General features: G+C 41.5%; 1 protein-coding gene across 7 annotated transcripts in view; it reads right to left on the bottom strand.

Annotated features, from left to right (window-relative positions):
• Positions 1 to 24877, bottom strand: part of PPM1H (protein phosphatase, Mg2+/Mn2+ dependent 1H) — a 303642-nt gene extending 278765 nt beyond the window's left edge. For all 7 annotated transcript variants that reach the window (XM_086400233.1, XM_086400234.1, XM_086400239.1 and 4 more), the window contains exon 1: positions 24208 to 24877. In XM_086400233.1, coding sequence (XP_086256359.1) covers positions 24208 to 24452 — 245 coding nt within the window. In that variant the 5' untranslated portion in view covers positions 24453 to 24877. The remainder of the gene's footprint in view (positions 1 to 24207) is intronic.
• Between the last annotated feature and the right edge of the window lie 17 nt (positions 24878 to 24894).

The raw sequence follows: 24894 nt of genomic DNA, 5'->3' as shown, positions 1-24894 counted from the left end.
TTCTTTGTCACACATTGCATGCCCATTTCAGGCTGGCTCCAAGTCTCCCCTTCAGGGAGGACAGAGCCTCCACGGTCTTGAGGGTCCCCAGTTTGGTGAGGAAGGGAAGTGAGCAGCCATGTCCCAGGAGGAGAAGTGGAAATAACTGGTGAACACCATTAGCAAGCACCACGGGAGATTTGGCAGACATGTAAACATTCTACGAGAGTAGCTAATTAACTTTCTCCCATTGGCATCCCAAAAGGTAACTCTGAATCAGTATACACACTTAATTAATTTTTTTTTCTTTAATAAAACTAACAAGGCAGGAGACTTCCCTGGCAGTCCAATGGTTAAGACTCCACACTCCCAATATAGGGGGTACAGGTTTGATCCCTGGTCAGGGAACTAAAGTCCCACATGCTGCACAGCATGGCCAAAATTAAAAATGAAAACTAACAAGACAAATGTAGGTTATTCCAAATGATATGGCAATTCACAAAAAAAAAACAAAACAAAACAAACCACACACCATAATATAATTGAACAAGAAGAGAACAAGCTATGTTCCCAGAAAACCTACACAACAGAATTTTATTAATACACCAGTGTAGCTCTGAAAACTAAAGGCAGATTTGTTCCCCAGCTGTTCATAGGTATTGGCACAGTGAGGTCTCAGCATTACCCAACTGTTTCCACCTGGTACTGTCAAAAACCATTAGCTCGCAAGTGATACATGAGCAAGGACTACCTACTATGTCCTTTACAACTCCTGTAATTTGCACTACATTTAAAACAAATCTATATTCAGACCCATGCACAGCACACAATACAGGCAGGCACAGTGAAGGGACGATCATGGCAGCAGGGACCAGGAGAAGTGCTGGGAAGACAGGCAAGGCTAAAGACGAATTCAAATCCCAAAGAAAGTCATATGGATAAAATGGCCAATGGAGATGGCACCAAGGGAAGTGGGGAGAGGTCTGGAGAGCCTGGGAATAGCACTGCTGAAAGAAGATTTGTGTGCAGAAAAGGGAGCAGAGTCAGAAAATCAGAAAAAGGACACAAGAAAGGAGTCTCCGGAAATTAAGAGTTACTAGAGTTCATGGACTAGACAGTGAGCAGCGGCAATGACTGCTTTGCTGAGACTGTGGAAGATAAACAAATTTAAGTAACCGCTTGAACCTGCAAAGTCACCGGCGGCCTCGGGCAAGCATCTTTCCGAGGAGCACTGGTGTGGACGCCACACGTGGAGATGACCCACAGTGGCCGAGCTGCATCCCGCTGACACCGCTCTGTGCCCCTGTATCTTTCTCTCTTCTCCAGCCCCTCTACTGCCTGGCTGATTCCTTTAAGGGTCAGCTCCTGCCTCATTTCTGGTGGGAAGCCTTTGCTGACAGTCCTGGGCACTGTGCTCCCTACAACGCCCTGTGTCATTCAGTTAGGTCTCCCACTAGACACCTTGCAAGAAGCGCCCTCTAACCTATCTTTGTGCTCCTAGTACCCAGAAGAGTTCTTGACATCCAGTAGGCATTCCATGTGTGTTTCTATAAGGAAGGCAATAAAGAGCTTACGAAAAGAGAGCAACTGTGTGTCCAGTAACTTGAAGGGGTTATATGGACTAGAAGACGGGATGTGCCGTTTGACCCAGTAGCAATGACTCTGCACACCTTTACGCAAAGAGAGAAGATGCAAGATGCTGGGATCACAAATGGAGGAAATGAAAGGCAGGGCACATATGGGTGTATGTGGCAGGGAGGTGGGGTGTTAACACTTTCAGCAAAATATCTGCCTATCTAAAATGGCAGAGAATAAGGACGATGGTGTTAAAGAGGTCCCAGAGTGGAAGATGAGCTGGTACTGAACTAAGATTCAATAAGATGGAAGGTAAGACCCTCTGCCAACACAAAAAGAGGCAGGAATGGGCTTGTTAGTTGGAGGGGGAAAGAAAAGGTCTGGAAAGGTACTAAGCAGACTGGTAAGGAATCAGTCATAAATGAGATGGTAACAGAAGCAATATAACCCCCTTTCCTTTAAATACCCAGTCATCCCACTCCCATCACCCCTTTCAACTTTCCCCTCAAATCTATCCTTCATTTCCAGTTGAAGACTCTTCTTGATCTACACAATTAGTGTCAGACCTAGACCATTATGATTGTGCAATTCAGTATTTCCTTAACTGTGTTGCTGAAAATGTTAATAAGTGCAGTTACCAAAAAATGTGAGTAAGTGGATTTCATAGTCAGATATGTTTAGGAAGCAACACATATTCTCCGTCAGCTTGGGGTTTCAAAATTTTCCACAGTGAATTAAAAGCTCTAAGAAATCCTACCAAGAAAGCTACCTAACTCTAACCCAGTATGGGTGCAGGTTCTTTCTGAGATGGCACCTATTAAATATATAATGGAATACAATAAGGAAAGCATGATTTTCTACTGCAGATTCCATCTACAAATGTAGGCTATAAACTACCACCATGCATTAGTCAAGATAGGCTAGGACATGTAACAAATGTCCCCCAAATCTTAGTAGCTTCACACAACAGATACTGATCACTGTAAACATGAACAATTCTACAGGGCAATGTTCCGGCTGTAAGACTTAGCAGACTGAGGCTCCACCAACGTGGAGCTGAACCATCTGAAAACACAGTCTCCTCATTATTATGTAAGAGGAAGACGATGTTGGAAGGTCTTCAGAATACAGTTCAAATGCTTCAGCCTGGAAGTGACATTTGACTTTCAATCAAAACACACTGGCCAGCACTGGTTATATGGCTCACCTAGCTGAACAGGAAGCGGGAAAGTCTAAGACTCCCACGTGTCCTGACAAAACGAGAGTCAGAGAAGAGTAAGTGCTCAGTGTCTCTATCGCATACTATCTGCTCATTCCCAATCAGCCCCCAAAGCCCGCCAGTTTTACATCTAGAAGCCCTCCAAGAGCCCCCCTTTCTTTCATCTCACCACCATACCTCACCTTCACCTGTTTCTCTCCTAAGCTTACCAAATACTTTTCCAAAATATCTCATCACGTTATTCCCAATGCCTGCTTACTTGAAAAAAAAGTTTGTGTCTACTTACTATTTATGGTATAAAATTCCTTATCATGATATACAAGGGCCTTCATTCTCTTCATCTCAATTTACCTTTTCAGCCCTGCCCTTGGCCTCTGTGCACTACTTTTTTTGTTTCAACTGTTTATTTACTGACCAGATTACAAAAATAATCCTGGTAGATACCTTAGTTCATCCTTCTAATAAGCCTGTTGATCTGGTCTTCCCTGTCGCCAGCAGCTCCACCTTCTACAAAACAGGTGGTCTTTGCTTTTTTTTCTTTTTAATGTCTGGTCTGACACTTTCTAGACTAGGTTTTACTTTGATTTTAATTGCAATCGGTCAGAAATCTCAAGGCAAAAGAAACTGGCTTAAGGTTTCAATGGTCCTCTAATGTATTGTTAAATGGAGGCAGCACCAGCAGTGTCTGCAGCCCTGTGCCTTAGGCAGGGCCTTCAAGTCTCACGGTCCTGTTTTCTACAACATGCTCTACATCCTTGGTGATTCAATTAAGTAGACCAAGGAGCATCTGGCACAGACTGTAGCAGAGCTTCTGCAGGACATATCCAAGTGATACTACCAGCAAATGAAGGAGGATACCCTCATCATTATCATCTCTCCTGTAGCAAGACATGTGGTCCACAGTGAATTCACATTAGACCTCCATCCATGATAAATTCCACCAGGTCTAACCTCCTACTGTTCCTCCACTCCTCAATATATAATGTGGAGAGGCACATTTATGAGAAGCCCAGCAGGACTTCCAAATACAGAAGCATCATTCAAATATTTTCACCATAATGAAGGGAAGCACAAGTCTTATAGGAGGTTCCAGAGGTATGCCTGGCAAATATAAAAAATAGTCAAAATTTTATTAGCACCCATTCTTTCCATAAGAAGAGAAGATCATGGGACTTTCCTGATGGTCCAGTGGCTAAGACTCCATGCTCCTGATGCAATGAGCCCAGGTTCAATCCCTGGTCAGGGAACTAGATCCCACATGCCACAGTGAATATGGAAGACCCCTTGTGGCGACGAAGACCCGGCACAGCCAAATAGGTAGATAAACAAATATTAAAATTAAAAAACAAAGAAGACAGGATCATTCTATGTCTAGTGCCAGGGGGTTCAGGCTCCAGGTGAAGATTTTCTCTGAGAAGCCTCAACAAGTGTACACCTAACAAACTGTCACAAAAGATAATTCTAGTTCCAGAAATATCCCCTTGCATACCATCATGCTTTTATTCACCCTGTTGTCTCCTTCATATGTCTCCTCCATCCAAAACCCATTCTTCAAGAATTAAACCAGTGTCAGCTTTGCCAACTCCCTGCTGAGTTCCCAAAGCCTTTGTTCAATTTCTTTATCCCAAGAGGTCACTGTATTATGGTTAGACACCTACTATTTCCCCTGCTAATCTGTGAACTCTTTGAAGATAGCGGAAGCTTTTTTAGAGCTTCACATTCAGTGGAGTTTAATAAATGTTAACTGACTGAAAACTGAATTAATGTTTCCTGACAACCTAGCTGAGATAATCTAAGTTTTACTCGAATCTGTTATGGCTTATTATAGTAGGTATAGTAGGCATTACTGATCATAGGTTGTTAAAATTATGTTTATTAAAGAAAAGAAACTATTTTACTAACGTAACACAATCTAAACATTTTTTGTTTTGTTTCTGGTGTGTATCCCATAACAGATTCTAAAAAGCTTAAATGCCATATGGTATGAAATGCAGCTAACTCACCCTTCAATTTATAAATAACTAACCCATTACATTTAAGGAACAGAACAACTAAATTACATAGTTTCCTAATAATACTGCAAAATTAGCTTTACAGATGAAGTAAAATCCTGCTTTGAGATATGGTAAAAAATAAATATATCCCAGGAAAAGACACATAGTTTAAGTTAAAAAACAAAGAGTATGTGTTTCTTGTGAGAAAAATTAGTGGTACATATTGTTTTGAACGGTTTCTATTTAAACTGGAATAGCCCTACTACAGAAATGGATACTGAAGCAATTCTGTCAGGAACAAAGATACAGAAAGTAAATCAATCCTCTTAGAGTATCAAAAAGCACAAGAGAGAGGAAGCTGAAGTAGGTAATGATCCAGCCACTCATCCCTAGCCACTTACCCCTGATGACCTTCAAAGAGCTGTTGATGCTAGCAGTTGGGCACTTGACATCTGAAATGAACCTACCATTGTACTTAGCCTCCACTATAGAAAAATGTAGCATATTCAACTCACAAAGAACCAGTATTGACTAACAGAACTATTCTCAAGCCTGGGAAATTACGTCCTACAGGGACAAATTTTAAGTAGTCAGCTTCCCAGCACTTTTAAAATATAATTTGATTTCCACGAGTTTTCAAAACCAAATCTTAGGCAAGATAACCATGTCCTTTACTCTTAGGTCAGAGCTGCTGACAAGAGTCAAGTGATTACAGTGGCTGCAGGGCCACACACGAGTACAAGATATTGATTTAAATTGCATCAAGTACAGCTGCTTTCCACAGCAATTTAACTGCCAAAGTGGAGGACATTAACTCTGCACCAAGTGACAGCACAATTCTGAGAGCACCAGTGATGTCCTCAGGTCACCCCCCGCCTCAGGAAACTTGGGGCTAACCAGAGGGACTAACCTCAACACTGGTTGTGACCTGCATTACTTTTTTTTTTCTGGAAAGGATCAGTAGGTTTCATCTAATTTCACTTGTCAACTTTTCATATACTCTATTCAGACATCTACATACTTTACAAATAATAGTTTGAAAGGTGACATCAAAAGGACATCCCAGAGTGGAATAGGAACCAATTATGCTGAAATCATCACCACAATTAGTTTTATCTCACTGATAAAAACGTACCCTTCTAGACAAAAAATTCAAATAGAAACTTTTCTGAACAAATACAGTAACTGCATTATCACTCTCAAAGAACCGGATGGGGGGAGCCTAAAAACTGAGTCTCTAATCCAGGATAAACTATTTATTTAGAGTGCTTTTGTTTGTTCTAGAAACAATGATACAGTCTGTGCTTGGTGCTCACCCCTCTGCTGCACAGGATGTAGGGATGAAAGGTGATGTCCAGGCAAGAAGTTTAGCCTCCATTCCACCATCCTGGGTTTACCAGGCTGTTAGATTCAGAAGTTTGAATCTTTCAGTTCAGTCACTCAGTTATGTCTGACTCTTTGCGACCCTGTGGGCTGCAGCACACCAGGCTTCTCTGTCCTTCACCATCTCCCAGAGTTTACCCAAACTCATGTCCATTAAGTCGATGATGCCATCCAACCATCTCATTCTTTGTCACTCCCTTCTTCTCCTGCCTTCAATCTTTCCCAGCATCTGGTCTTTTTGAAAGAGTTGGCTCTTTGCACCTGGGAGCCAAAGTATTGAAGCTTCAGCATCAGTCCTTCCAATGTATATTCAGGGTTGATTTTCTTTAGGATTGATTGGTTTGATCTCGCTGTCCAAGGGATTATCAAGAGTCTTCTCTAGCACCACAACTCAAAAGCACCATACTTTGGCGCTCAGTCTTCTTTAGGGTGCAACTCTCACATCCATACATGACTACAGCTTTGACTATACTATGGACCTTCATTAGCAAAGTGATGTCTCTGCTTTTTAATATGCTATCTAGGTTTGTCATAGCTTTTCTTCCAAGAAGCACCCATCTTTTAATTTCATGGTTGCAGTCACCATCTGCAGTGATTTTGGAGCCCAAGAAAATAAAGTCTGACACTGTTTACTCTTTTTCCCCATCTATTTGCCATAAAAAGTGACTGGACCAGATGCCATTATCTCAGTTTTTTGAATGCTGAGTTTTAAGCCAGCTTTTTCCACTCTCTTCTTTCACCTTCATCAATTAAATCACATGTAATTAGATTTTCAACTTACTACTGCCTCTGCTAACATGCAAATCAGCCAACAGAACCTCCAGAGATTTTACGATAATACAAACAAGATAAATGAAAAAGCATTAACTTTAATGAACTGTATATAAGTACAAGTCAGTAGAAATTAACTTATCAGTGCACAACCTCTGTTATGCTTTTTATTCCCTCAGCACTTCAGAGTTGGAAAGGACTCAGTCAATGTCTTAACTAAGAACTAAAAAAGTGAACCAGCTTGTGAAGCCACGAGCTGGGCAGAAGAGCCAGGGTGACCTCAAGCTGTTTCTTCAAGGTTCGCAACACCCCCAGCATCATGCTATTCCTCTGTCAAACTAAGCTTAGGTTTTAATCTTTTCTTCCCAACAAGAATGTGTGTCAGTCACTCAGTCATGTCCGACTCTTTGCGACCCCATAAACTGTACCCCGCCAGGCTCCTTTGTCCATGGGATTCTCCAGGCAAGAATACTGGAGTGGGTAGCCATTCCCATCTCCAGGGGATCTTCCCGACCCAGGTATCAAACCCTAGTCTCCCACACTGCAGGCAGACTCTTTACCATCTGAGCCACCAGGAAAAAAAAATGTGAGCCTCTTAAAATCTCTTTATCTTTTGTGCCTTAGCCCATGTGAAGCATATAGTAAATCTATGATAAATGGTACAAGGAAAACCAGTAATCCACTACTAAATAACCCCAGAATTGCCATAAACCTAAACTACTCAAAGATTTGTACTTTTAGGCCTAACCCTAGCAAATTCTGGCCCCTGTTGTTTTCATTGTCTATTAAAGGTGGACAATCCTGACCACCCTCGATTGTCTAATAGTCTTAAACAGCCCCAACAAATGACTCATGCGGCAAAGTCCTCTACTGTCTGAAACAAAGGCCAGCGTGAAGACGTGTCCTCCTGAATCAGTACAAACATTCACTCTGGAAGTGGAAGATCTACATTCCACCGGAACTTTTAAAAGTGCTCTATAGTTTTCTATTTGTAAAATACCGTTCAAAAAGATAGAAAGTTATGTTGTTTACTCTCCACATGGGCAGTTTTCAAAGTATGGTTGGAACCCCTGGGATCTCCAGGACCCTTGCAAGGGATGCTATGCTAAGTTACTTCAGTCGTGTCCGACTCTGTGTGACCCCATAGACGGCAGCCCACCAGGCTCCCCCATCCCTGAGATTCTCCAGGCAAGAACACTGGAGTGGGTTGCCATTTCCTTCTCCAATGCATGAAAGTGAAAAGTGAAAGTGAAGTCGCTCAGTCGTGTCCGACCCTCAGTGACCCCATTGACTGCAGCCCCCAGGCTCCTCCATCCATGGGATTTTCCAGGCAAGAGTACTGGAGTGGGGTGCCATCGCCTTCTCCATTGCAAGGGATACATGAGGTCAAAATTATTTTCATCATAATGCTATGATGTTACTTTCCTTTTTCACTCTCATTCTCTCCTGAATATGAGTGGAGTTTACTCATGAGTGTGATAGTACAACCGATTAAATACAGAAGCAGATCAGAATCCAGCTGTCTTCTCTTAAGGCAGATGCTTCCCCCATGGCTCAGGGGTAAAAAATCCACCTGCAACACAGGAGACAAAGGTTCGATCCCTGGGTAGGGAAGATTTCCTGGAAAAGGAAATGACAACCCACTCCAGTATTCTTGCCTGGAGAATCCCACAGATAGAAAAGCCTGGTGGGCTATAGTCAATAGGGTCACAAAGAGTTGGAGACGACTGAGTCACAGAGCAGTCCGTCAAATGGACTTGCAAGTGTATAATGATGCCACTCTTCTTACTAAATTGGGTTTTGTTCTGAAAAAATGGTATTTTTTATTTAAAATATTTCCATGTTTATTTTTAACTGAATATATAAATGTTTGTAAAAAACTTCTCAGTTTTATTTCCCAATGCAGTAAATATAACATATATATACAGGCATGCTCCATTTTATTGTATTCATTTTATTGTTTCAGAGATACTGACTTTAAAAAAAAAAAAAAACAAATTGAAATGTAAACCCTGAATCAAGCAAATCTATCGGTGCCATTTTGCCTAACAGCATTTGCTCACTTCATATCTCTGCGTCACATTTTGGTAATTCTTGCAATATTTTGATGTTTTTCATTATTGTTATATTAGCTATTGTGATCTTTGATGTTACTACTGCAAAAAAGATCACAACTCACAAACGGTTAGCATTTTTTAACAATAAAAAAATTTTTTAACCTAAGGTGTGTCCATTATTCTTAGGCATAATTCTATATTATATTCTCAGTGGACTACAATATAGTGCAAACATAAACTTTATATGCATTGGGAAAGCCAAAAAATTTATGTAACTTATTTTATTGGTGATATTCATGTTATTGCAGTGGTTTGGAACTGAAACCATACTATCTCTGAGAGATGCCTGTATAGCTGACAAAAATAAAAACTCTTTAGGATCAACTTGGGAACCAGTACCAGTTGAGGAGTCAAATTGAATGAAATTAAATTTTAGTACAGAAATTTATTTATTCTAACTGGTGTATATGTACGTAACTTTAAATAAGAAGACATTGTGTGGGGGTTGGACAGAGGAAAATGGACCAATTACTTTATATGACTTTGAGTTTTCATATCAAACAAAAAGTGTAAGGTTCAGCACAAATGATTTAGGTGAACTAAATCATATTAATAGATTGTGCTTAATTCAATAATGCTTTAGCTTGTGCATGAGAAAGGGTTAATGAATAGGAATCTTATGAATACACCAAATCCCCACCTCCATCTCCCAAAATAAACTATGAAGGGAAGAAAATGAAGGAAAGGAAAAAAAAAAAAAAGCTGAGCAGATGAGAGAGCAGAGAAAGGATGGATAATGTTCAGAAACTTCAGTGGGCTTCCGAATTCAGTGTCCATGCAAACAGACTTTCATTTTCAGCCACTCATAAGCCAAGGAATCTACTTTTTCTAGAAGAATCTGTTCTTACTGCTTACTTCCAGCTAAAAGTCAAAAAGCTAGATGTACTTTTTCCCTGTTTCCTCACAGGGCAGTCCAGATGCAGGGAATACAATGCAATGCCTCCAATAAACACTTACTAATGTTCAGAGATTTATATCTGAAATTTGTAAATACTGTGATAACTGTTATATTCCCAGGTGTTGCACTCATAATTTGAAATCAGCCTATAGAACAAAGGTGATCTTTGCTTCATTTGACATTAAAAGAACTCCACTGCTTACGTCCCCACTATTTCTGGTCTATATATCTGAGCATTAATGTGTACAACTCTGTATTAAGTTTTAAAGAAATTAGATGCCCATGCCCTCAAGATTATTCATGAAAAGTTAAACAGTTAAAAACAAGAGACGTCATCATTTATCCTTCATATGAATGACAGCCAATGAGTGCCTTAGCTCTGGAGACAGACAAAAGCATTGAGCAGTTCTTCAGAGTAGGGTTTTAAACCAGTCCTTAAGGGTCACTTTTCTAAACCTCATAATTTAATCCTAAATCTGAAAAAGAAGTCTGGATCAACAAAAACATTACTTTGGTAAAGTACTTTAAAATAAAGGACATAAATGACATTTCAGCATCACTGAAATGACAATGAGCAATGAGGCAATATTCACACTGAACGCTGATATTTTCACACTACTGAAGTCACTAGAAATACTGGAGAAGTCCAATCTGAACACTTTCCCCAGAAGAAAATGCCACTTTTTAAAGTATGGTTTAACAAAGTTTTAGCTATAAGGCTATTCATTCCAGGACTGTTTTAGTAGCTAAAAAAAAAAAAAACAAAACTGACTACCACCCAAGAAAAATGTATGTTAAAATCATAAATGGAATACAATGTAACTGTTAAAAACAACAGAGTACAATATATATTGACATGAGGAGATAGTCACTCCAGTAACTCCATTTCAAGTGAAAAAACTACTACTCAGTATGTAGAATTATCCCATTTTGTAAACAAATACAAATGTCCTTTAGAGATACAAGTTAAAGATAATTATAAGTGATAGAATTTATAAGTAATGTTTATGTTTTTCATAGTACTTAGACTTTGAAAGTGCCTACAATGAACACCTATCAATTCTTCAATAAGAGAAAAAAGAATATCATTATAAAAATATTAATTCTATGTTCCTCACTGATGAATGCCTTTCACCACCTTGTCAGGTCAGAAGCCATCTAAAGATGTTTTTAAGTTCTTCTCACCCACAGTCAGGGGATGATAGAAACTGTTTCAAGATCAACTTTTGCCCAAGGGTCAAAACTCTGTTAGAAAATAAAAATATTCTCAGCAGGAGTTTAATTAAATTTACAGCTGACAAGCATCAGACTTTTCAGGTAACTTGCAGAACTTTGTGAGCCAAGAAAATAAAACTATTAAGACATCGTTTTTCAACAAGGAAAAGGACGTCAGGGACTTTGAAGTAATGTGCTACACATGTGAATCCCAAACAAAATAATCTCAACATGAATATGAGCTGGAAACCCAGAGGTACAAAAGCCAAGCCTGTCAGCAGAGTTCCAGTGTGGTCCAGGCTTCTTAAGAATCAGGGAAGGGGATACTTTGCTGGCGGTCCAGGGCTTCAGACTTCACCTTCTAATGCAGGGGGTGTGGGTTCAGTCCCTGGTCAGGGAACCAAGATTCCACAAAACACCAAAACATAAAACACGCAATACTGAAACAAATTCAATAAAGACTTCAAAAAATTGTCCACATTAAAAAATAAAAATCATCAGGGAAGGAAGCAGTAAGAGACCTAAGCTATTTTATATTGAAGAGGAAAAAGCTAATGAAAAATAGGTTGTGGATAGTAAGGACTCATACAGTAATAAAGCAATGGTTAATCCTTTGAGTTTGACTTAAATGCTAGCAGTTCATTGCAATCATCACCACACCCACCCTTCCTACTGATTAGAAAATATTGTGCCTGGTTAAACAATTTTTAAGGGGCAGCAATACTTATTTTATACAGCTTGCTGGGTAAAATCTTCCATGAGGGATCCATCCAAGAAAATAAATAAAAGGGTCTCTAATAGCGAGAAGGTTGGGAACCAAGACTGGAAGGAACCTTCAGCGGCCCCCAGAGACCAATGACACCCCTTGGTGCCCCAGAGGATGGCAAGGCAGTGGGCAGGGCTTCAGATGGTATGCGAGGTGGGAACGGGACAGCGTGGCCAAGCGGCACTGTCAGCACCGACCTGATGACCGGGGGCACTGAGAGAGGAGGCGGGGCAGGGGTTCAACAACAGGCCCCTGCAATCCCCATCTGAGCACCTAGATGGTTTAAAAAATAAACACCAGCTGCTATAGTTGGAGTTGCCAATTCTTTTTTTCTTCCCATTTACTGCTGCACTGAATCACCAGCCCAACTCTGGACACCTGGTTCTAACAACCAGGCAGCATGGCCCCATTATTAATAATTACAGGGCAGGGTGCCAAGAGCCCATCTAATCTGGCTCTTTGGCTCTGTTCTAAACCCTACTTTACAGGGTAAAAGCTGTCCTAAAGGGCTGAAAAAAATTGCTCAGTTTTTCCAAACATATATTTTAGAGTTCATTCTCATAGGCTATTTATTTGCAACAAAATACTGTGGCTATTTTCTCTTATAAAAATAAAAAAGAAGAAAACAATGGGCTCCCCTGGTGGTTCAGGGGTTAAGACTCAGTGCTTGCACTACAGGGAGACTAGGTTTGATCCCTAGTCAGGGAACTAAGATCCTGAAAGTGGTGTGCTGAGGCCCCAAACCAACAATAACAAAACAAAACTCCCCGCTTAATAGTTCTTTCTGTAGTAATACCGATTTGGTTCCCTCCATCCCCTCACATCTTCCTATGAGCTATTCATATTTCTCGTACCTAAAAATGTTTTCTGCTAAGCATTTATTTTCTTTTATTTTTGCCAGTTGTGTGTTCTAAATATAACTTGTCAACGTTTGCCTTTTCAAACAGGCAAAGAATGATTAGTACATTGTGGCAGACTACTTAAATATAGTCTTTCAATAATGCACCGCACTTTTATTTTAAAAAAATCAATGTTTCACTTGAGATATTTTCCCCCTCCTATGCTTATATGAAAAAAAATTACCTGGTAGAGATGCACCAGTTTTCAATAGCTTAAATGTCTATTTGTCAATTCCCTGAAAGGACTACAGAGTGCACGAATCACTTTGGTCCTCTCGGCTTGGCAAATAATTGAACTTTCTGCTGGCCTTAGAGCCCTGCAACATTCATTACACAGCCCAGCCAGCTAGCAAGGCTCCACGAGACCTGACTAGTTCAAGATGCCAAGGCACAAATTCCCCAAGATGGCCCTGCAGGAGCCCATGCAGCTGGCCTCGCTGACCCCCAAAGTTCACTAACTTGAAACTTTCCATTCAAACTTGATTGTGCTTAAGTAAAAACTAAGAACTTTAGGTAACAAAACCAACGTGTGTGCATGCTCAGTCATGTCTGACTGTTTGCCATCCCATGGACTTCAGCCTGCAAGGTCCTCTGTCCATGGAATTCTCCAGGCAAGAATACTGGACTGGGTAGCCATTCCCTTCTCCAGGGGAACTGAACCTGCATCTCCTGCACAGGTGGCTCTGTGGTAAAGAATCTGTCTGCCAATGCAGGAGACCTGGGTTTGATCCCGGAGTCGGGAAGACCCTCTGGAGAAGGGAATGGCTACCCACTCCAGTATTCTTGCCTGGAGAATACCATGGACAGAGGAGCCTGGCAGGGTACAGTTCATGGGGCAGCAAAGTGTGGGACAAAATTGAGCACAACAGTACTCCCAAAATAAATGTTAAAAGGAACTGTCTCATTAAACCTGACTCAGAATTTGAGCCCCAGTATTCAAAATTTTTCAGTTTACTTCCTCATGTTTAAGTAGCTGTTAATAGTAAAACACATAATCTATTTATTCACTTTAGAAAAACACCACTAGGTAAAATGAACAGACTTTCATGAACTATGAGAAAGTTATTTATTAAGTGGTTTTAAAACTTACAGGGTTTCCAAAAACATTAAAATGGTGGGCAGCGGGGGGGGGGGGGTGGCGGCTAATTGAAATTAGGAAACGATGGTAATTTTGAAAATGTCTGGAGTTTTAAACATAGGAAATGCACATATATTATGAAAGTTAATTTTTTTAAAGTGTATTATACTCAACAGAACTATTTTTTAAAGCTTTGAAACTCATCCTTTCATATAAAATTTGATGTGCTAATTAATGTCCTTGTGGAATTTTAAGTTGCCTAGAGATTAGAGGTTATTTGTTTCCTCTGAGTAATAAAATATATTATACTCTCTTCTGTGGCATTTTATTTATGAGAATATGATGTCCATTAATGAATAATTTCACACAACAAATGGTCAGGTTCAATGATTCAGCCATGGTCACTAGGATCATGGGACTGCATGAGATTCTAAAGTAACATAAGTTCTCTCTGGGGCTCATTCTCCTTTTATTAAAATGGATAACAAGTGCTTATATTTAAATATACATGGCAGGGACTATATATGGCTTCCCTGATGGCTCAGCAAGTAGGGAATCTGCTTGCAGTGCAGGAGACTCGGGTTCGATCCCTGGGTTGGGAAGATCCCCTGAAGGAGGCAATGGCAACCCACTCCAGTATTCTTGCCTAGAAAATTTCATGGATAGATGAGCCTGGCAGGCTACAGTCCATGGGGTCATAGAGACCTCTACAAATGCAACTTAGTAGTAATATTTTTTCTCATAAATAACATAGAAAGAAAATATAGGGAAACATTTAAATTTTACAGTCATTCAGAAAAAAACTGTCAGAAATAGTGTAACAAAGAAAGCACCATGGATTCACATTCCACACCAGAAAAAGAGCAATTAAGCAGGTACTTTAATTTCCCTAAGCCTGCTAGTGGATTACATCTACTTCAGAAGTAAGGTAAACATAGCTCAATGGAGTCTTTCTTATTCAGAAGCACTTTTCAGGCAACAGATTCTGAAATCTTTTCTGAACAGTGTGCTCCTCAGTTAATATTGACCTGCCTGGCTACCAGCTGAAGAGAGGAGTGACTCAAGTTTTAAACCAATTTTTCCTATTGATTTAATTGAACAAGAGCACATCAAAGAGATGTGTCATCTATTTCTGCTTTTCAATTTGACCCCATGTAAAACTCTCTTTTGGGTGAGTATTAAATTATGGAAAGTGTATGGATTAAGTGAGCATTTTTGCAGGACGCCAATGTAGAAGTTCAGTCTGGGGTCCCCCCACCTCACATGGATGAGGACCTGATGGTTTGGTGGTTTTCTCTACTGAGAAAGTCAAAGCTACTCAAACCTATCTTTTAATTTACTGTGGAAAATAACTTAATAGCATGAATCAAAGCCACTGGACTAAGGAAATACACACTTAAAAATAACAAGAACGGGACTTCCCTGGTGGTACAGTGGATAAGAACCTGCCTGCCAACACAGATGACTCGGGTTCAATCCCTGGTCTGGGAAGATTCCACATGCTTCGGAGCAACCAAAGCCCACGAACCACAATTACCGAGCCCACACTCTAGGGCCTGTAGGCAACAACTACGGAGCCTGTGTGCCCCAATTATGAAGCCGCCTGCCCTGGAGCCTCTGAGCAACTGCTGAGCCTGGGTGCTGCTACTCCTGAAGCCCATGCACCATAGAGCCTGTGCGCCACAACAAGAGATGCTCCTGCAATGAGAAGCCCCTGTTCACCACAGCTAGAGAAAGCCGTGTGCACCAACCAAAACAAATAAAGAATTAAAAATATATATATATATAACAAGAATGGATTGATGGATAGACAAATGATTAAGCAAATGTAGCAAAATGGGTATTTTGGAATCTAGATGGTGGGCATATGTGTGCTAAGTATACAATGGTTTCGAGTTTTCTGGATGTTTGAAAATTTTCATAACAATGCTGGAAGAAAATTATTCAAAATTAAATTCACAGTGAAGGAGACAGCAGGCCCCATGGGAAAAACCTCAGTCTGGAAGCGAAGACTGGTTCTCAGCCTAACCCCAGGAACTCACAAAGTTTAAAACTGGAAATGGCCTTGGGAATCCTCCAGAACAAGTAAAATACACGGTTTTTGAGTCTGTGAAAAATGAGAAAAATAGGAGCATAGCATTTTCAAAGAAACTAAAAACTTTTTTTTTCTTTCTGAGAGTGTATGTCTCTAAACTTCTGGTTCAAAATATCCTTTATTTCACAAAACGTTAGTATAGTAGATAAGAAATTTGGCTTTTTATGTCCTCACTTAGCAGTCAGATCTGGTCACCCTTGACTTCTGATCAATGTCCTCGTCTCCTGTCTTGACCTTCAGCAAGAATCCCCCTACCTTTGATGTTTCCTCTTAGTAATTTTCCATCCACTGCCTCATTGCTCCGCTCTCTGGTTATAAATTTCCAGCTGTCTTTACTGTACTGGGAGTTTAATTTTATCTCTCTCCCCATTACAATGTCCCTACTGCCAATAGTCTTGAATAAAGTCTTTCTTACCATTTTAAGTGCCAGGATAATTTCTTTCTTAATCATACCTTTGTACAGGTATGTATAAAGGCCTTGGGACCTTCAAGTACAGAGAACTTGGCACCTAATCATAATACTTGCTGAAAAGAACAATTTGCTTCCCTAGTGTGACCTTAAGGCTCCAAATACTGAGGTTTGAAACATACCAGAAGCATTAAGACGTTCAAAACAAAACAAACAACTTCCCTCACCCCCCAGTTTTGGTCTCTTATAATCTTAATACATGATTTCATTTCAACTTAATTTCAAAGAATAACTCTAAAGGGGGAAAGACTATGCCATAAACTTCTCTTCAGGATGATGACTATGTCCTAATTATGGACCCAGTATAGGAATACAATGATTTTATTGATTGGATGAAAAAAATAAAGGAAGCAGCTGAATGTTATTTATTTCCTGAGGGAATATCTCATAAATTCAAGGGAAAAATTATCAGTCATCTGTTAAAATTAGGCAAATGGGAGAAAATAATAAAGACACTTAATTCTTAAAGTAACTTATTTTTTAAATGTTTTAATTAAGAAAACAATTCCATTTACAATTGCATCAAAAAAAATAAGAATAAATTTAACTACAGATGTGGAACACCTATACACTAAAAACTATAAGACACTAATAAACTAAGTTGAAGAAAATACAAGTTGATGAAAGATATTCTATGATTACAAGTTGAAAGAATTTTGTTAAAATGTCCACACTACCCAAAGCAATCTACAGATTCAATGCAATTCCTATAAAAATTACAATGGCATCTTTCACAGATATAGAACAAACCATCCGAAAATGTGTACAGAACCACAAAAGACCTCAAATAACCAAGAAATCTTGAACAAGAACAAAACTGGAGGCATTACACTTCCAAATTTAAAACTAAAGTGATAGTAATACAAACAGTAGGGTATTGGCATGAAAACAGACACACAGACCAATGGAACAGAGTGGAGAGTCTAGAAACAGACTCACAACTATGTGGTTCATTAGTTTAGGACAAAACAACCAAGAATACACCATGGGGAGAGGTCAGCCTCTTCAGTAACTGGTGTTGGGGGAAATGGAAGACACAGGTAAAAAAAAACTCGATACTATCTTACATCCTATAGGAAATTAACATAAGATGGATTAAAGACTTGAATGTGAAATTTGAAAATTCCTAGAAAAAAACATAGGCACTAATCTCCTTGACTTTGATCCTGGTAATGATTTTTTTGGATTTGACACCAAAAGCGAAGGTAACAAAAGTAAAAATAAACAAAACAGGCTACATCAAACTCAAAGCTTCTGCACAACAAAGGAAGCCATTACTAAAATAAAAAATCTACTGAATGGGAGAAAATATTTGCAAATCACATATCTGATAAAGACTTTATATCCAAAATATATAAAGAACTCATACAACTCAACAGCAAAACAAACAAAAACCCCAAAGTCCTTAATTTTTAAAATGAGCAGAAGATACATTTTGCCAAAGATATACACGTGGCCAAACAGGTACATGAGAAAATGTTCAGTTTCACTCATCATGAGTGAAATGCAAATGAAAACCACAATAAAATACCATCTCACACCTCTGAGAATGGCTATTATCAAAAAAATGAGAAATAACAAGTGCTGATAATGATGTGGAAAAAAAGGAACATTTGTACAGTATTCATGAGAAGGTAAATTATCGAGACCAATATGTAAAACAGTAGAGAGGTCTCTCAAAAAATAAAAAATAGAACTATTATATGATCTAGCAACTTCACTTGTAGGTATTTATCTGAAGGAAACAAAATGCTAACTCAAAAAGGTATCTGCATTTCCAAGTTCACTGCACGATTATTTATAGCAGCCAAGAAACAACCTAAGTGTCAACTGATAGATGAATGAATGAAGAAAACATGACATATATATAAAAGATACATATATTTAAAATGGAATATTACTCGCCCATAAAAAGGATATCCTACCATTTGCGACAACATGAATGGACCTTAGTGCCTTATATTAAATGGAATAATTCAGAGAAAGACAAACACCATATGATCTCACTAATATTTAGAATCTTAGAAAAGAAACAACCAAACTCATAGAGAGCAGATTGATGGCTGCCACGGATGGGGCCTGAAATGAAGGTGGTCAAATTGTACAAACTTCCAGTTATAAAATAAGTCCTGGGAATGCAATGTACAGCATGGTGACTATAGTCAATAACACTGTACTGTATATTTTAAAGCTACTAAAAAGTTTTCACCACAAGAAAAAAAATCGTATCTGTGAGTTGGTGATGGGTGTTGACTGTCTCACAATGGCTGAAACGACGGGTGACCATTTCACAGTACATGCAGGTTCTGAACCATTAGGTTGTACATTTGAAGTCAGTATATGCCAATGATATGTTAATTTTTAAAATTGTCTAGAATAACACATTTTTAGAAGTCAATTCTATTATGCAGTCAGCTTTAAATTATCAGCCAATATGGATGTAACTGGGCTTCCCTGGAGGCTCAGACAGTAAAGAGCCTGCCTGCAGTGCGGGAGACCTGGTTTGATCCCTGGGTTGGGGAAGATCCCCTGGAGGAGGGCATGGCAGTCAACTTCAGTATTCTTGCCTGGAGAATCCCCATGGATAGAGGAGACTTGAGGGCTATGGGCTCACAAAGAATAGGACATGACTGAGCGACTAAGCATAGCACATTGATGTAACTATAACAAGGAAGCACTGTGTGGTGGAGCAAAATCAGAGATGATGTCTGTCTAACTGGGGCTGAAACACAGGATAAACCAATATCTCACAAGAGTTACATCTTTTGTCTGGAGCATTACTAGCCTTTGATGGAGTGGAGCCATTTTTCTAAGAAAAGGAACAGTCCAGGAGCTCCACCCCAGAGGGAATGACTTCATTATCATCTGAAAAATGGAAGCGCGCTTAGCCACCTGCTGTAAAGTAGGAAATTAATACTTTCTGCAGGTTAGTGGAAAGGCAGGTGAAATATTTTAGACTACTTTGCACTGATCTTCAGAAAACTGCTAAGGAGAGCTCTGTTACGTGAATCTCCCCCCCCACCCGCCCACAATAGTACACCCCATTCATTTTCCCCCTTATCCAACAAGAAGTAGAGAACCTCAAGTTTCTTCAGTTACAAGTCAAAGAGGAAGTTCCCAGGGAGGAGCTCTGCTACCAGGTATAAGAGGGGTGGGTGTAGCGGAGGTCAGAAGGGAAAAACAAAGGCCAGGGGATTTCTGAGCTTCGGGGCCAGGAAGAAATAGTGGTTTCTCTGTCATCACCATTAAACAGCCAACTAACGTGATTTACTTGTAATTGCTAATTAAGGCCAGTGACGTGGGAGATGGAACAGCCTACAGATTCCAAACCAAATACTTGTGGGCTGTTGGCTGGATTTAAATAAGGTTATTTCATTAACATTTTCACTACCTTCATGAGACAAAAAGAACTTATATAATGTATATTTAACAGAAGCTCTCAAAGTAGCTTTCTTTAAATACCCATGCCTGGGGCAGTTTTGTAAGAAAAATAATTGAGAAAAAATTGCATAGTTACAGCTATAATCTAAGTAAAATGATGCTATAACTATGATTTATTCTTCCTGTACAAGCAAAGAAATCACTGATAAAACTTGAATATGATGATTTCATAGAGCACTGCACATTCTCTGGCATTATCTACTGCTGTAGTTTTAGGCACAAACTCCACATTCACTTGGATCTCTATGTCCAACTGACCATCAGTGGGAAAGAGGCTGGGCAAACAGATCAAAGGGAACCAAAGTCAAAAAGCAGTCCTAACCCATTAAAAAACTGAACCCATTTCCAAGTGCTTGTAGCACTTGGGTAGTATTTAAACTTATGGAGAAAGAAAGGAAGCAGCTGCCCTATGAGGTCTCTGGGTCAGACCACTGCTTCTCATGGTTCTCTGTGAGCTGGTCTAACAGGCTAAGTCAGTAATTTAATACCAAACTAAAAAATACAACTTGCTAATCCATGTTTTCGTAAAGATTTTAACTCGGTGATTATTGTCTGTAACTGTAATGTTTTATAGCCTAGCCGACAGCCCTGAAACAAATGGCTAAACTTTTCAACCACAATAGGAGGCTTTCTGAGGAGCCAGGAAATTCCATGTAGCACAATGCCAATAAATACTGAATAAAAGAGGGTTTTCTGTTTCTAGATCCCCAAACCTTACAGGGATCACTTAGGCTAATTCTCTAGTTCTATAACCTATAGAGGGGCTTCCTTGGTGGCTCAGCAGTAAAGAATCTGCCTGCCGATGCAGGAAATGCAGGTTCAATCCCATTTCCTTCTCCAGGGAAGATCCCCTGGAGAAGGAAATGGCAACTCACTCCACTATTCTTGCCTGGGAAATCCCATGAACAGAGGAATCTGGTGGGCTACAGTCCATGGGGCTACAAGAAGTTGTACACAACTCAGTGACTAAACAACAACATAACCTATAGAGCAGCTCCTTTTGAAAAGGATTAACAGTAAGCTGCAAAAACTAGCCCATTTCTCCTTTTATTCTCTTTTCTACCAAACAAAAGTTCAACATTAGAGTTAACTTTCCTCTAATTCCTCAGTTACCAAGTGATGTCAATTCCTCCTCCTTAGGAAGGCTTACAAAGTAGCTCACTTTCTAGAAAGGTAAGCAAACCACCTGCGATTCAGGCTGTGACTCACACCCCTCTGATCCCCACTCTGAGCAATCTTCTTACCAATTCTCTCTCTCTGGTACCTTCTAAAACCAAGATAATTCCTCCTTCCAGTAGATCCTGAGCAGTATTACTGGCAGCGCCTCTGACCATAACCACAGTTGCTACTTGTCTTTTCTCTCCCCTTCTCTATTTCAACCATTTTGATCATTCGGGATGTATTGTCGCAGGAAGATAAAGTATAGTTCAAGGTTTGAGGAAGTAGTTCATCACAAGGGAAGTGGCAAGACAATGTCAGTGGTTAATCCGGGATACAGATGGATGTGCCATAGTGTAACACACTGGAGGGAGGTAGTTTGGGCTTCCTTGGTGTCTCCAATGGTTAAGAATCTGCCTGCAATGCAGGAGACCTGGGTGAGATTTCTGAATTGGGAAGATCCCCTGGAGAAGGGAATGGCAATCCACTCCAGTATTTTTGTCTGGAAAATTCTATGGACAGAGAAATCTGGTGGGCTACAGTCCATGGAGCAGGGAGGTAGTTTGGTGTTATGGGCTCTGCAGTCAAACTGCTTAAGTGCAAATATAGGCTCTGTTAAGGTGGTAAGACTCTGGACAAGTTGCTTAACCATTCAGTGTGTCTGTATCCTTATCTATAAGATGGAAATGTTAGTACCTACCTCACAGGATTGTTGTGAGAATCAAAGGATATGATACAAACCTGAAAACAGTATAATCACTAAACAGTAAGCATTATGCTAGTTACTTTTGAAATGTATAGTATGTATACATTCATGAAATGTATAGTATGTACACATTTGTAAATGTATACATTTCAACAAAATGAGGTAATTCTATATTATTTTCTTGGAATAAAGTCCATGACATAGTGTTTTGTGAAACTACAGAATAACATGCTTAGTTTGAGTCTATTTGAGAAAGGAAAAAGAAGAGCAGGATATTTATTTATAGGTGTCTCCAATTAGGTCTACAAAGGCAGTACCACTACTCAAACACAGAATTGTCTGGGTAGATGGGGGTGGGGGCTGGCTTACATCTGCATACAGGTCTTTGCTTGAATTCACAAGTATATATTAATTTCATAACTAGCTTTAAAAACTAAACATTTTACAGTGGCCTTTCTAACCTTCCAACTGAACCTCCCTTATGTTCTAGTCAAGGAAAAGATTAGCTTGAGATAAGGAAGCTGAGGCCCAGGTAGGAGGAGGTACAACTCCTCCCACGGGTCTCATTTCAGATTCCCTTACAGTCTGTATAGCCCTTTGCACATCATCTGCTTGCCACAGTTTTCAAACTGATCGTTTTTTTCCCCCTTCCCCTTCCTATCTGAGGCCCTCCTTTAACTGTGTTCAAGTAGCTTCCACGTTGTGTTTTAACATCTTTCTTCCTAGCTCTCAAAACTTTCTCACCACTTGCCTGCTTATCTCTTAAGCCCTTCAGACCTAAGTGCCATGGCCCTGGTGAACCCACTGGAGTGACAATGGGTCCCTACACATTTTGACAGCACAGCGCCCCTTTTACAGAACTGTAGGACAAACTTTGCTCCGAGTTGATTTTTTGCCTTGCAAAAGTCCAAATGATCTTCCACGCAAGATGGAGGGTTTGGCGGAGTCCGAGGTGTTATTTTAGTCAGGAAATAGTACTTGATGCTTTGGAAGGCACTTTTCAACCACACAAATGTTTTTGCTTTAGTTTTATCCTCAAAGGTATAATAATATTTTGTACCTCCCTCACCCCAACGCTTTCTTCCACGCCTGCCCTTTATTATGTGTTAATTTTTATTGTTTTAGCACTCATCACTCTCACCTATTTCCTATTTTTCACCCTCTAGTTACATAGCGCCATTTATACATATTTTCTATTTTAGCAGGTGGGGAAACAACTGTACGATTAAAGGGGAAGGAAAACAGAATTCGGAGTTCTCGGAAGAGCGTCTTGCAAACTGTCACCCCGGAACCCGGAGCGTCGGAGATCATGCCTGCTCGGGGCTATCCGGGCCACCAGAACAGGGTCAGCATCAAAGCGCCGGGCTTCGGGAGAGCCGATTGGTGCCCCGATGAACCAATCAGCGGGCGAGGCTGTGCACGGGCGGGGGAGGGCCAAGATTATAGAGCGGATGGAGTTAAAGCAAAAGGGGCAGGTGTGCCAGGCAAGGTTTCGCGTGCACTTTTGCACCCACCGAGTCATTATTAATCCCGAAACTCTGGTCTCCTAAATTCTGCCTTCCGAATTTCCCAGTTTTATGACTCTTTATAGGGGAAATAAACAGTCCTTATCCTACCATTCATAAGAAGCTCAATGGAACAGCTGTAGAGTTGGGGGTGGGGAGGCCATTAAAATCCTTCCTCTCTCCTTTCCCAGTTCCACTCCAGGTCGTCAACGTAACACAGTCGGTTCTTGAAATAGTAAATCACTCAACCTCTCACTTAATCGCCAAAGCTGATTACCAAAATGCTATCATTAGGCACCTGGAAGAAGTTGCCCCCTTCCCAAGGACTGGGGGAAACAGTATTGGCATTCACTAAAGGCACAGGGTTTTCTCACCAGCAAAAAGAGAAGCCAAGGAGCTCTTAGGCTGAAGTCTGAGAAACTGAGACCTTTTGAGCCTGTGCAACCCAGCGCCGGACCGCGGCCGCCGGGACAACCGCCCCCAAAGCCCCAACCCCAGGCGCAGCGACAGCTTCTCCAAGCTCTACCCCACAAACTTCACGCGGAGGCACAAAGATTTGGGGGGATGGGCGCACAGACACCAGATTTCCCTGCTGTGTTTCAAACTTCAGCAGGGCTGTTCCACGCACTTTCTTCCAAGTGACACAGCCCTCAGATTCACAGCGGCGTCCAGCCTTAGCTTTCCCACGGTCCAGCGCTGCCACCCATCACCCATCTACCACCCAAACCCGGGCTGGAGACGCCGCGTCCTTGGGGCTGGGGGAGAGGGGAGGAGGAGAAGAGAGGAATGGCCAGCATAAGTTAAGAGGTGCCCTCCGCGGCCTGGACGCCGGCAGCCAGCGGAGGGCCCTGGGGCCGAGGAACAAGGAGAGAGGAGAGCTGGAACCGTGCGGGGAAGGGCCGCGGAGAGAAGGGGCGCCGCCGGTGTCGCTGCACTCACTCTGCATAGCCAGTGGCCCAGGGCAGCCGCCGGGTCTCCTTGAGGATGAGGATTGGGCGGGCGATGTGGTCGGCGCTGCACTCCACCTCGTCCTGAGACAGCCCCAGGAACTCGGGTCGCCCGTAGGGGAAGCGCAGGGGCAGGTCCGAGCCTCCGCAGCCGCCGCTGCCGTGCTCGGAGCCTGAGCTGCCAGCCATGATGCCGCCCATGAAATTGGCCACGGCAGATTTCACTCGAGTGAGCATATTACTCCGGCGCCCGGCAGCAGTGGTGCGAGCAGGGGTCGGCGGCGGCGGCGGGGGCCGGGCTAGGCGCAGCGCGGGGCATGCAGGCTGCGGCGGGCGCCGGGCGCACGGGCAGCCGGGCCGCGGGGCTCGCCGCGCGGCTCCCAGAGCCTAATGCTGCAGGGGGCCGAGCCCCGGCCTCCCGCGCTCCCTGCCGCCGCCGCCGCCTCCCCCCGCTGCACTTCCGCAACCGAGCGGCATGGAGCGGGCCCCCGGCCCAGCCGGGGGAGACGCCGAGCGCACCGGGAGCGGCTGCGCTGCTGCAGCCTGTAGCAGGTCCCTTCTCTGCCCGCAGCGCTCGACTCCTGCGTGAGCGGAACTGAGCCCACCCAGCGAGCCCGCGGAGCCGGCGCGGCTGCTGCCACGGCTACCGCCGCCGTCGAGTCATGTGATAATCCCGTTG

Source organism: Bos grunniens, chromosome 5, assembly GCF_055505025.1.
Source record: "Bos grunniens cultivar Pamir isolate PY7600 chromosome 5, Bosgru_T2T1.0, whole genome shotgun sequence".
NCBI classification, from domain to species: domain Eukaryota; kingdom Metazoa; phylum Chordata; class Mammalia; order Artiodactyla; family Bovidae; genus Bos; species Bos grunniens.
This window is presented reverse-complemented; position numbering and strand designations above follow the sequence as displayed.